This window comes from Rhinatrema bivittatum, chromosome 4 (assembly GCF_901001135.1).
Source record: "Rhinatrema bivittatum chromosome 4, aRhiBiv1.1, whole genome shotgun sequence".
Lineage (NCBI taxonomy): Eukaryota > Metazoa > Chordata > Amphibia > Gymnophiona > Rhinatrematidae > Rhinatrema > Rhinatrema bivittatum.
Genome location: NC_042618.1, coordinates 202,424,634 through 202,438,089, shown reverse-complemented (window position 1 = coordinate 202,438,089; position 13,456 = coordinate 202,424,634). Strand labels below are relative to the sequence as shown.

The 13,456-nt window shown below is 41.7% G+C and overlaps 1 protein-coding gene across 4 annotated transcripts in view; it reads right to left on the bottom strand.

Annotated features, from left to right (window-relative positions):
• DOCK3 (dedicator of cytokinesis 3) overlaps positions 1–13,456 on the bottom strand; it is a 1,203,328-nt gene that overhangs the window by 340,422 nt on the left and 849,450 nt on the right. For all 4 annotated transcript variants that reach the window (XM_029599541.1, XM_029599543.1, XM_029599542.1 and 1 more), the window contains 2 exons: positions 10,304–10,385; positions 2,927–3,097 (listed from right to left, as the gene is read on the bottom strand). In XM_029599541.1, coding sequence (XP_029455401.1) covers positions 2,927–3,097; positions 10,304–10,385 — 253 coding nt within the window. The remainder of the gene's footprint in view (positions 1–2,926; positions 3,098–10,303; positions 10,386–13,456) is intronic.

The window sequence follows — 13,456 nt, the reverse complement described above, 5'->3', positions numbered from 1 at the left end:
TCGCCAGCTGTCAGCGTAGGCCTCTTAGGTCCGCCTATGAGGCAGTTACAACTACGCCACAGCACCAAAGGCTCACTTCCATGTCAGTCATCACAGTCAGCTCATCCATAAACCCACATTTTTGAGGATACTTTTAAATCTGCCTCGTACTAATATGTTTATTGGCTATGTTATTGTTTAAAACTTATGTTCGATGTAAACCGAGTTGATTTGATCTGTATCAAGAAATTCGGTATAGAAAAGCCTTAAATAAATAAAATAAATAAATAAATCTTAACCCCAATTATCCAGTTCACAGCCTTAATGATTTTAACCATCTTTTTAATAAATCAAAATTTTGCCCTGTCTGGGAAGAGGAACTCTCTCTTATATGTTGTTGTACAGCGCTGTGCATATCAAGTAGCACTATAGAAATATTGGCCTTAACATTTTTTGGAGGAGACACAAAAAAACAGGAAAGAAAAATGACACAAAACTATGAAAAAAAATGATACCAACCAAAAAGGTACGAGTGGCTAGAGCAAAAAAAATGGTTTCCTTTCACCAGAGTGGAAGAAAGAAGAATGAGGAAACTTGCATGGTGGTGACTGCAAAATCTTTCTCTGTCGTCCTGCGTTCTGAGAGAAATCTTCCATCTCTGTGCCATCGGATGACGTGGCTGATTACTGTCCAGCTTGTCCACAGAGAAAAAGGGCAATTTTCCTATTCACCATGGAGCTGCAAGTTCATTTTCAAAGAGAACCTCCTTGAAGAGTTTCTCTTTGAAATATGGTTGGTGTGCACAATGCGGGTAGAAAAGTAACCAAGCACTATGTAGCTACATGGGAGCAGGTGTAAAGTAGTGAAAGTATGCATGGAGATTTGAAAATGAAATCTGCGAGCATACTATAACTCCCTTCACCAAACTTTGCCCATTATTTTGTTATGGGTAAGAGTACACACATTGTCAGACAGTGCACATACTTTCACCCAGATATGGCGGGTGGGGGTAATAAATTGCATTTTTATAGTAAATGATGACAGATAAAGATCAAACTGGTCCATCTAGTCTGCCCATTAAAGTGTCCAAGGTTGAAACTGCCATTCTGTGAAGATTTCCCCTGCCTTATTGCTTAAGGGTCATAATTGCTGCTCTGTGCAGGTTACCCCCTCACCATCTTACTCAAGGGTTACGTCACGACCCGCTTCACTAAGGGCAGAGAGGAGGTACATCACCTGAGCAGGGGCATATCTCAGAGAGGCTAGGCGCCTGGAGCAGATGTGTTCTGCTAGAAGCAGCTGCTGTTCCCTGTGGGTTGGACCCTTGGGTGCAGGAGGATGCCAGGACTTACCAGAAAGAAGAAGGAACCAGGACTGTAGCTGCAGACCAGGACTGGAGCAAGAACTGGCCAGGTGAATAGTAGAATCAATGAGCAAATTCTATGAGGACTGCTGGACCAGCAAAGATGTGTCAGGCTAGGGCTTCTTATATCCAGCTCTCACTTTGGGACACACCTAATGCTGGTCCAATAGGGAGCCCCCAGTGGCGGGTCTCCCTACTTCTGTTTAACTTGCCAGGTCCTACAGGATTCTTGCTGAGCCAGAATCCCTCTGGCTCTGCTGCAAGATCCCTGGGCCCCTGGCCTTAAACACCTGGGGGCTGCAGTTTCAATCCCCTCTGCCCTTGACAGTTATCCACAAAATACCTTTTGATTATTGCCCCAAAGTGTATAGAAAAAGAATGATTGATAACCAGTAAAAGGTTATTTATTAAAACCAAATTAACAACACAATCTAATTATTTGTCACCAGAGAAATTGTTAGATTATGTTTAAATATTGAAGACTTCTGTGTTCTAACATTTGGATTATTATAATTCTGTACTGATATACGGCTCAAAAATATTTTACAGCTTAAAAACAATACAGATACCCATTTGCTAATCCATTCAAAATGTGTCAAATCATGTTATGGTAGTCTTTAAAAGCTTGGTGAATGGAAGGTTTAGCTTGTGCTCATGTCCTTGAGGGTTTCATCTTGTTTGCCAGACTTCATCTTAGAGATTATTTACTACAGGACCTTCTTTCCTCATCGTCTTGCTGACCAGTATACACCCATTCATCACTGGGTGACAAAGCTTTGTTTCTGATATACTAAACCTGTAGCACATTCTTCTCATTTACTATTGACACTACCCTTCCTGGCTGCACTGATTGTAAGAAATCATCTCTTAAGTCTTTCACATCCTATATAAACATTTTTAATTAAGGATTTGCTTTTCACGTCTTTTACATTACTTTCATTCTTTCAGTGTGTATCATTTAGCATTTTTATGTGGTTTCCAGATTTTGTTTGCATGAAAGGTATGCTATAAATAATGGTGAATGGAGCTTAGTTTTAAATCTATAAAGAATTCCAGTGACAAGATGAACAATGAATCTAAAGATAGAGCTGCCAAAATTCCTGAGCTGGCATAGACAGTCTTGTATAACTGCTTAAGTTTGTAGACATATACTTTAGTGAAAATCCCATCTTGATGGCTGGCCCCTTGCCTCTCATTCAGCCCCATGCCACTGAAACGTGTAAACACTGTTTTTACTTATTGGCAGGATAAAGCAATTAACACAATGCATTGGGTAGGTAAAACTACTCAAAATTTAAGGTAAAACTTTAGGAAAAAAAATACTGCGATGTAGCTGAAAAATATAAAGTCAAAATTATAGTGTTTTTTGTTTATTAGTTTCTTAATAAAGAAACTAGTCTGTGTTCCTGTAGTAACAGCTGACTCAAGGTTAGCATACGAAATTAAATAAGAAAGCATTTAACTCCTAGGGTCAAGCCAAGCTTCACAATATTAATAGTACACAGCAGGCAAGCACATATTCAATAACACCTGCCTGTGGGCATAGCTTTTTAGCTCCATGGCCATTCCTCAAGCCTTGCTAACCTGAGTGAAGATGAGAGTCTCTGAGCTTCTACTGTCCAGGCTGAGCACGAAGCGAATGGACTGGAAAAGCTCCTGGATGCTGCAACGGAACTGCTCTTCCTCCATTCCACAGGTGGCTCTGGAGTACAGGATGCGGGACTGGACGATGAACTTGAACAGGTACTCAAGGGCCTTCAGGAAGAGGCAGATGGAGAACAGCAGCAGAAAACAAGAGGGTTGTAAACTTTTATTGAAACCAAGATTAATATATAATTATAAATATGAAAAGTATGAATACAAAGTCTGTCATTTGAAATTGAATTTACTATATTTTTTCTGAGGGGTCAAATATTGTAAGGAAATAGTCAAGAAAAGGTTATAAGAATAAGACTTTCATCTTTATTATTAAACATGTCATATGTAATGGCAGGTTATGGAAATCTCTGCTAAGCTGCTGTGGTTGTTAGTATAATGCTCATGTTACTTAAACCTCAACATAGGTAAGAATGCCTCCTTATCTATAAAACCTGCTGCCTGTCCAATAATATACAAAAGTCTTGGAGGGCTGGGAGTAGGTTATATAGGATTAGATAGTGTTGTGTCTGTGGACCCTTAGGCTGAGGCGAAATTGGCTCTACCTGCCGGAATGAGCCCTGCAGGATCCCACCATCAACAGGTGGACCCATGTGGCGCAGAGACCGGTCAGAAGCTTCACCTTTACTAGCCCACATTTCCCTCAGGTTGAGCCTTTGGGTGCCAGGCCTGGCAAGACTTAGGTGAGGGTCTCTACTGATGACTGGAGATGGGGTCCAAGGCCAGATGAAGGCCATAGGCAGGCGGAGAGCAGACAGGTCCATAGTACAGGCAAGGATCAGAGACAAGCAGTGATCAAGTGTATCCAGAGTCCAGGCAAAGGTCAAACCAGGTAGCCATTTGAGGGAGAGGAAGGGGGAAGGATAAGGCTGAAGCAGACAGGCAAGGCAGGAGCAGGTCAGGCAGACAAGAACTGGGACAGGCAGAGACGAAGACTGGAACAAGCGGAGACAAAAACTGGAGTAGGTGGAGACGAAGACTGGAGCAGGCTGGGATGAAGACTGGAGCAGGCTGGGATGAAGACTGGAACAGGCTGAGGCGAAGACTGGAACAAGCTGGAAAAGCAACACGCACTATACACGGTAGCTGGACCTATTGTTGAGGTGTGGGAAGAGCGTTTGAGGCAGCCTTATGAAGGGGGAGATTGATGACATCATCAGAGGGCGCTGCGGGGACTTTCCCACCGCAGACCCTTTAAATCCTGCAGTGCTAGCAGGCTAAGGAAGCCAGCAGCGTCCTGCCGCGTCAGAGTTGCTGGCAGCATCTTGTCTTGACAGAGTTGCTGGCGGTATTCTGCTGCAAAGACGCCAGGGGAAAGAGCGGGCAGCCCGACTGGCAGTTCGCGGACTGCCAAATGCAACAGTAGTATAGCGTACTCTACCACTTTGTGCTTTACTCTACATGCCTAACATTCAATAAAATATTTCTGAAAGTAAAAAAGCAAAACGTATTTTATAATTGCAGTGGGATACTTGAGGCAGAGACTGAAGAAACAGCATATCAGCATCCCACATTGGTACTTGCCCTTTTACCAATTGAGCCTTGGTGCTGCTAGCTGCCAGGAAAGCTTAGCTCCTAAAAGTGCCAACTTTTTTCTGCAGTGTAAGTGCCACATGGCTCCACTTATTCAGTGCGAGTGGAGTAGCACAGGCTACTACCGGTGCTGTTCTTGTAGTGCCAGTAATGCAGGAACAGCAGTAGAAGTAACATCGCTCCATGTCTCAAACTTAGTAACTGCAAGGCAGAGAGACAGGAGCAGGTGAGGTGAGAGAGTAGGGTTTGGGGCTTGAAGGGAAAGGAAATTGGGCTGCTGAGGGGTGGGGGTTCGGAAGCTAGGTTAGAGGAGAAAAAGTATGAGAAAAGAACAAGAGCAGAGAAAGTCAGGCTGAATTAAGAAAAGGAATAAAGAATGAAAAAGGGTTAGTGGAAGAGGAAAAGAAAGGAAGGCCCCCAAAAAAGAGGGAAAGTATTGTATTCTCTTCTCTCTTACTTGAACTCTTATTTAGGCAAGCATATTCCTAATGAGAATGCATATACACAGGAATTTGTGCCATGGGAGTCAATTTTTAAGAGGGTAATTTTATAACAAACCGCATAAATTATGTGTTGCTAAAGTCCATAAGTTACCGGTACATCAGTTTTCAAAAGAAACTTATGCACATGACATTCACTTAATAATGTGCATAAAGTAATCCACACTCAGTTATACCTGTTCTCTGCAGAAGCAACATGTAAAGTTAATTTAAAGGCATACTTTTTTTTTTAACATTTTATTTTTCATTTTATAGACAATACACAAGCATAAACTTGCAACAGAAATAGCAAATACATGAAAATCCTCATAAGTAAAAAGGAAAAAAAAAAGACCACAAAATTTAGAGCAAATCTTAACGGACCACAATAAGGAGAGCCAAAACCTGAAAAGGAGTAAGAAAGAAAAAAGAAGATACACTTCAACAAAGGAAATATGTATCTTCTAGTGAGAATAGAGTGTTATTTCAATATATTACAAGAAAGGAGAGAACCAATCCCTATCATTAAAATCATCCATTGTACCTGAAGACTGGAGGGTGGCTAATGTAACCCTAATATTTAAAAAGGGCTCCAGGGGCGATCCAGGAAACTATAGACCAGTTAGCCTGACTTCAGTGCCAGGAAAAATAGTGGAAAGTGTTCTAAAGATCAAAATCACAGAACATATAGAAAGACATGGTTTAATGGCACAAAGTCAGCATGGCTTTTCCCAAGGCAAGTCTTGCCTCACAAATCTGCTTCACTTTTTTGAAGGAGTTAATAAACATGTAGATAAAGGTGAACCGGTAGATGTAGTGTATTTGGATTTTCAGAAAGCGTTTGACAAAGTTCCTCATGAGAGTCTTCTAGGAAAAGTAAAAAGTCATGGGATAGGTGGTGATGTCCTTTCGTGGATTACAAACTGGCTAAAAGACAGGAAACAGAGAGTAGGATTAAATGGACAATTTTCTCAGTGAAGGGGGGTGGGCAGTGGAGTGCCTCAGGTATCTGTACTTGGACCGGTGCTTTTTAATATATTTATAAAAAATCTGGAAAGGAATACGATAAGTGAGGTAATCAAATTTGTAGATGATACAAAATTATTCAGAGTAGTTAACTCACAAGCGGATTGTGATAAATTGCAGGAAGACCTTGTGAGACTGGAAAATTAGACATCCAAATGGCAGATGAAATTTAATGTGGATAAGTGCAAGGTAATGCATATACAGGCAGATTTTAAAAGATTTACAAGCGTAGGGGGTTATGCACGCCGGGCGACGAGCGTAAAGCCCCGGGACACGTGTAAGTCCCGGGGCTTGCAAAAAGGGGCGGGGCGTGTTGAGAGGCCTCCACACAGCCACTGTGCCGGGGGATCGACCGCCGGCAGTTGGCTGGCAGACGTAACTTGTGAGATAAAGGTACAGGTTTTTTTTTCAGGCTGGGGGGTGGGACAGGTAGGGGAAGGGAATGGGAAAAGCAAGCTGGTCTCCCTGAGGGCTAGTGTGCACCCCCTTGTGCGCACTGACCCCGGGTAGCTCGCACAAATGTATGCCGCGCGCATACCTTTTAAAATCTGCCCCATAGGAAAAAATAACCCATGCTATAGTCACACGATGTTAGGTTTCATATTAGGAGCTACCACCCAGGAAAGAGATCTAGGCGTCATAGTGGATAATACATTGAAATCGTCGGTTCAGTGTGCTGCGGCAGTCAAAAAAGCAAACAGAATATTAGGAATTATTAGGAAGGGAATGGTGAATAAAACAGAAAATGTAATAATGCCTCTGTATCGCTCCATGGTGAGACCACATCTTGAATACTGTGTACAATTCTGGTCACCGCATCTTAAAAAAGATATAGTTGTGATGGAGAAGGTACAGAGAAGGGCTACCAAAATGATAAAGGGGATGGAACAGCTCCCCTATGAGGAATGGCTGAAGAGGTTAGGGCTGTTCAGCTTGGAGAAGAGATGGCTGAGGGGGGATATGATAGAGGTCTTTAAAGTAATGAGAGGTCTAGAACGGGTAAATGTGAAACGGTTATTTACTCTTTCGGATAATAGAAGGACTAGGGGGCACTCCATGAAGTTAGCATGTAGCACATTTAAAACTAATAGGAGAAAGTTCTTTTTCACTCATTGCACAATTAAACTCTGCGATTTGTTGCCAAGGGATGTGGTTAGTGCAGGGTTTAAAAAAAGGTTTGGATAAGTTCTTGGAGGAGAAGTCCATTACCTGCTATTAATCATTGACTTAGAAAATAGCCACTGCTATTACAAGCATCAGTAGCATGGGATATAATTAGTTTTTAGGTACTTGCCAGGTACTTATAGCCTGGATTGGGCACTGTTGGAAACAGGATGCTGGGCTTGATGGACCCTTGGTCTGACCCAGTATGGTATGTTCTTAACCTAAATACCCTCTACCCATGATCATGAGCTTTAGAATTAATAAAGGATCTAAACTGAATAGCATTCAGGAAAACAAATTTCTCTGCGGAAAAACTAACAATGCATTTGCATGGAAAGCACAGGAAAAAACGGGCCCCAAGATCAATAACCTCTTTACGCATATCAAGAAAGCCTTTCCTGCGTGCCCAAGTTGACCTTGAAAAATCAGGAAAAATTTGAAGTTTGCCACCCATGAAGGAAATATTCATAGCAGAAAAATACAATCGGAGGCTTAAATCCCAATCAAAGTTTGAAGAAAGTGTCTTCTGTGTCACATCCTTCCTAGTAGTCTCAAGAAAGGCCCAAAGATTCACATCCAGAATTCAATACAGCTTGCACAGCTCCTATACCATCTGACCTTTTCGATGGAAAAAGGTAATAAGCCTTACGGATCGGAGGAAGAGCAGATTGAGAAAGTCCAAGAAAATCATTCATATAAGACTTGAAAAGTTCTGAAGGGGACACCATTGAAACCACAGGGAAATTAAATATCCTGAGATTAGACAATCTTACAAAGTTCTCTAATGACTCATCCTATGGTGCCTTGCAGAATTATCTTGAATTAAGGTACTATGAAGTGACAAAACCTTCCCAAGATCAATTTCCAATGCTGAAATTTTTTCCATATGAACAGAAGAGTCTCCTGAGATTGAATTCTAGTCACAAAAGTATTCACAGTGGCATTCAAAGAAATTAGGGACTGCTGCAGCCAGGAGAGCACTGTCCAAATATTCTCCAGAGTTATATGGGAAGAGGGAGGAAGGGGGAGGCTCAAAGTGAATAATGCGCAGGCTTCACCTTGACGAACAATTGCTGAGGTTCCTATACTAGGTCCCGCAGCTACAACACGGGTTTCAGCAGAAAATTGAGATACCCCGAGTCTGATCGAAGCTGCAAAACTCCAGCACCACAACCCTGTTCTTCAGCGCCTTGAGTAAACACAACTGGCACCCCCAAGTCAGCCTCCAACCTCTCCTGGCCTGAAGTACATCAATGGTTGGCAGCGTGTCCTGCAGGTGCATCAGGGAAAGTGGAGTCCTATCATCAGGGCTCAGTGAGGTGTCTAGCAGTGATTCAGGCCATTGCACCACTCCCCCGGAAGTGGCGGCATTGAAGATCGGCCCCGCAGGTGTTGATGCAAGGAACAACTCCAGAATCATCGACTGACGTGAAACAGGACTCAACAGTGGGGCAGGGAGATCCCCTCGAAGCTTGCTGTGTGTATTCACATTGATTTGAGGGAAAAAAAAAAGTAAGGAAAACGAAAGTTGCCAGAGTGTTCTCACTCAGCATCCTCACCTGACGCCTTCTTGGGTACAGCCCAAATCAAAAGTAAACCCAGACTCCCTCTCAACTCCATCTTCAGCAATACCTATATTTTTTTGTGCACAAAAAGGTATGTGTAAAATCAGGCTATGTGCTCATATGCACAAACTCCAGACAATTTTATAACAAGCCATTTATGTACATAAACCCATGTTTTATGCTTGTAAATGGCTTTGAAAATTACCTCTAAAGGGTGCATGCATTTTTTTTTAATAGTAAATACTCCTTCAAGTCTATTGCTTCAGGGAAATGATCTGTCTCAATTTCAGAGGTGAGTAGGTATTTAGAGCTTGATATCCAAAGCTAATTAGTCGGATAAGTAGTAACTTAAGTGGTGGCCGCTGAATAGCTGGCTATGCTCAGTGGTCACCATTTAGCCAGATAAGCTACTTATCTGCTAAGTAAATAGCCGGATAAATCAGGGGTGAGCAATGGGCTTAACAAGGCGGCACTACTTATTCTGCTAACTTAGACCTAGATTCATCAAAATACTATAAATATAGCGGAAATAGTACCCATGATAAAAAAGGGGGCGTGGTTAGGCTAATTTCCATGCTCCCGCATCACAAAGGTAATTTCTGCAACACCAGTTCGGGCGGGAGGAGAGAGAGAGAGCCTCTATAGAGAGCAATATGTGAGCTTACTTTAAGAGGGGCACTTATAACTTGGGGTGAGGTTTGGGGGGCAGTTTTAAATACATAGTCAGAGGTACGAACAGCAAAGTTGACATCAGTGAAGATTTTCTGTCAATTGGAGTGATGAAAGATAAAAGAGGAGTTGATTTGTAAAATGTACTCTCTGAGCCAGCGCGTCCCATTAAGCGAACTAGGAAGTTGCCTTGGGCACCAACGATTAGGGGGTGCGGAAGATCAGTCATGTGGGGCAGTGAACGGAGCCTGTTCCGGTCATGGCAAAGAGGAGCAAAGCATGGGGCTGGCTTGGACGTACAGAGAGGAGCCAGGGGAGGCGGACAGGTGGGTTCCCGGGAATAAAGAGTCTGGATACAGCAGCCTGACGGGGGTGGGGTGGGCGCAAGGCAGAAGGTTCGCCTAGGGTGCCCAACACCCTTGGCACTGGCCCTGTGTACTCTCTAACTAGCGTTAAAGCCCTAATGCGAAATGATAAATAAACCAATTAGCTAGATAAGTACTGATATTCAGACATCCGGTTAACTTAGTATCGATATGCGGACACAGAGAAGGTCTAACTTTGATGGATACAAATTATTCAGCTAAGCAGCACCAAATACAGGGATATTTAGCAGCATGGCTATGCTGCTGAATATCCCATGTATGTTAACCCAATAAGTCTTATTCGACTAATTTACATAAACATTCATTTTTTTTTTTAATATTGATCCCGATATTTAAGAAAGCCATCTATGCATTAGTTCCAAGATTTTCTAATGGCTCTCTTTACTAACAGATACAAATTTTCTCTGGACAAAGTTTGAGGCCAGTAGAAGATGGGCTCGCCACAATTTCACCTCTGCCTTCTGTCTCCCATACAGCACATACCCTCATGGCTTCCTGGATATGGTCCTGACGTACAAGCTCAGCTGACCGGTCCATGTACCACTTCAAGCATCTGATCAGTTCCCTGAGGGAAAACAAGAATATAACCAGGAGCAGCAATGGAAAGATAATAAAGACTGCAGCTTTCAGAGATGTGACACGAGCTAATGAAAGTGAGAGATGGACTGGTAATGGTCTTTTAATAGAGTGGGGCAACATGACCTATAAGAAAGGGTGCTAACTAAAGTTTCCTGTAAGTTGTGCACAACCACAGGTCATAAAACAGGAACATACAGGAAAACAAAGCATGCACAAGACAAGGAAAATAGAATGGTATTTCATTTAAAAAAAAAACCCACTGCACACAAATTTGTAAACATCAGAATTTTTTTGTATTCACAGCTCACAAAAAATTAAAGCGATCATTAATGCTAACAAGGACAACAAATGCTGGCATTAGATACTGAATCTGTAAATTAGGTAGCTATTGTTATTAGAAAAAGGAGTTAAAAACTAATTAACTGCCTTAGAAAAATGTCCTACTTAATAAGGTTTTAAACATTTTCCACTGAATATGAGTATTTATAAAAGATGTCAAATTAGCCACAAAACAAATTAAAAACAGAACAAAAGAGGCTTCACAACCTAAGACACTCGTTGAGTTTTATCTTGCTTCATTACTAGTACTGGACTTTTATTTTGGGTGGGGAGGGGCAGTTCAATTGGAACTGGAGGTGGGACATAGTATCATGAACCTTCATTCACAGCTACCCAGGGATTTCTCTCTTATTTTAGTAGCCTATTTTTTGAAGGGAAAGAAAGCGTATGAAATTACTGTCTTTGTGTGTGTGTGTGTGTTTCACTAATAACTTTTGTATTTATTGTTCTAGTCACACACAATTTTAAAGACATGTCAGGGTACAGGTGGGAAGGGTCATGAGGATTCTGACAGGTATGCCTTTTTTTCTGACTCATGTCTATATGCAGAAAACCTTCCAGAGGGCTAGATATATTGCTCTGTAGCAGCAAAAATAACAAAGCAGGTGGTTGTACCTTACACATTAACTAATTTATTGACGTATGACCATTCAAGGACAAGAGTTCACCTTCATCACATGATGCAGACTCTTGTCCTCAAAAGCTCATGCCTTAATAAATTGGTGCCACCAGCTTCTTCGTTATGTGTTTTTGTGGATTGTGTCCCAGAAAATAGTCTCCATTAATTCTGGATAGAGTTTCTTGTATACACTCCAAACTTATAGTCCAGTCATTGCAGAGCCCGTCCTCAGTTGGGGGCCATGCAACTCTGCACTCAGTCATTGTTGTGCGGTGATTGGGACTCCCCTCCTTTAGAGCAGTGGTTCTCAATCCAGTCCTTGGGCACACCTAGCTAATTGGGTTTACAGGATATCCGCAATGAATATGCTTGAAATAGATTTGCATACAAGGGAGGCAGTGCATGCAACTCTATCTCATACATATTCATTGTGGTTATTCTGAAAATCTGACTGGCTGTGTGGGTTCTGAGGACTGGGTTGAGAACCCCTGTTTTAGAGGCTGTGAACAATGTCTCCATGGCATCCTCATCCCTCGCCAGCCCAGGGAGTAGAGGAACTGACCCGTGAATTGAATCCAGGTCTTCTGAATGGGAATAGTTTCAGATAGTTCTAAGACTAGGGGACACTCCAAGAAACTAAAAAGTAGTAGATTTAAAACAAATTTAAGAAACCATTTTTCAGGCAATGCACAATTAAGTTGTTGAATTTGTTCCTGGAAAGTATAGTCAAGGTAGTAATATAGCAGGGTTGACCAGGGACATTCTGAGAATGAAAAAGAGGAAAGGAATTTCCCCATTAGGACTGGGTACTTTTTCAAATGAACTGGATTGGCCACTATTGGACACAGGATGCTGGGCTTGATGGACCAATGATCTGACCTAGTATGGAATTTCTTTTGTTTCTCTATATGTTTTATATATAAATCTATTTAGAACATATCATACAAACCATTAAGCAATATACATTTATCTCCACCACAATTAAGACCTACACAAAAATGTTAAATTTAATTAACTAAATATATACATATAAATTAAAGCAAAATAAAAAATCTAAATTAAATAACAGTAAATATGGTGAAATTACTTCTTACTTGATAATTTCCTTTCCTCAAAGTAAGGCACGATCTGATAGAATGAGCCTTAAGACCATCTGGCACTTGTCGCCTGTGAGATATGAACGTTGAAGCAATAGCGCCCTGTAGCCATCGGGCAATGGTAGTCTTAGAAGCCTTACAACCTTTCTTTGGACTGCTCCATAAGACAAAAAGATGATCAGACAGTCGAAAGGCATTAGTCACCTCCAAATACCACAGGAGAATCTGTCGTACGCCCAACTTCCACATATCTGGCCCTGAGGAGAACTCTTATCCACCTCTGGAAAGGCTGGTAACGCAACAGACTGGTTGATGTGGAACACTGAGACCACCTTTGGCAGAAAAGAAGGCACAGTCCGAAGCGAAACTCCAGAATCCGATATTCGTAAGAACGTTCTCTACAACGCCTGAAGTTCAGAAACGCGTCTGGCCAAACAGATAGCCATGAGAAACACCGTTGTAAGAGTTAAATCCTTCAACGTGGCCCGCTTGATAGGCTCAAAAGGAGAACTGCAAAGTCCACGGAGCACTAAATTCAAGCTCCATGAAGGACAAACCGCCCGCACCGGCAGGTGTAAATGTTTAGCTCCCCTCAAAAAACGAGCAACATCCGGATGTCCCGCAATGGAGGTACCCTCCCATCTTATTTATTTATTTATTTAGCATTTTTATATACCGACTTTCCAATAACAGAATTACTGATCAATTCGGTTTACATTCTAACAATAACATTGACAAGTAAATGTCTTACAATGAACAGGTCGATATAACTTGGATAAGTATATATGGGGTTAATAACATAAGTACAAGATACATTGCCTAATGCAGGCATAAGTAAAAGATACAGTGCCTAATGTAGGTTAAATAACAGTTGATAGTTATAAGACTGGGTTAAGATCTTCGACTGCCAAAGTTTAAGTGAGTTCTATAGATGATCTAAATATCTTATCACGTTAGCAGCCAAACGCCGCCACCGGGACCCAGAGTGTACTGTATGCCAAA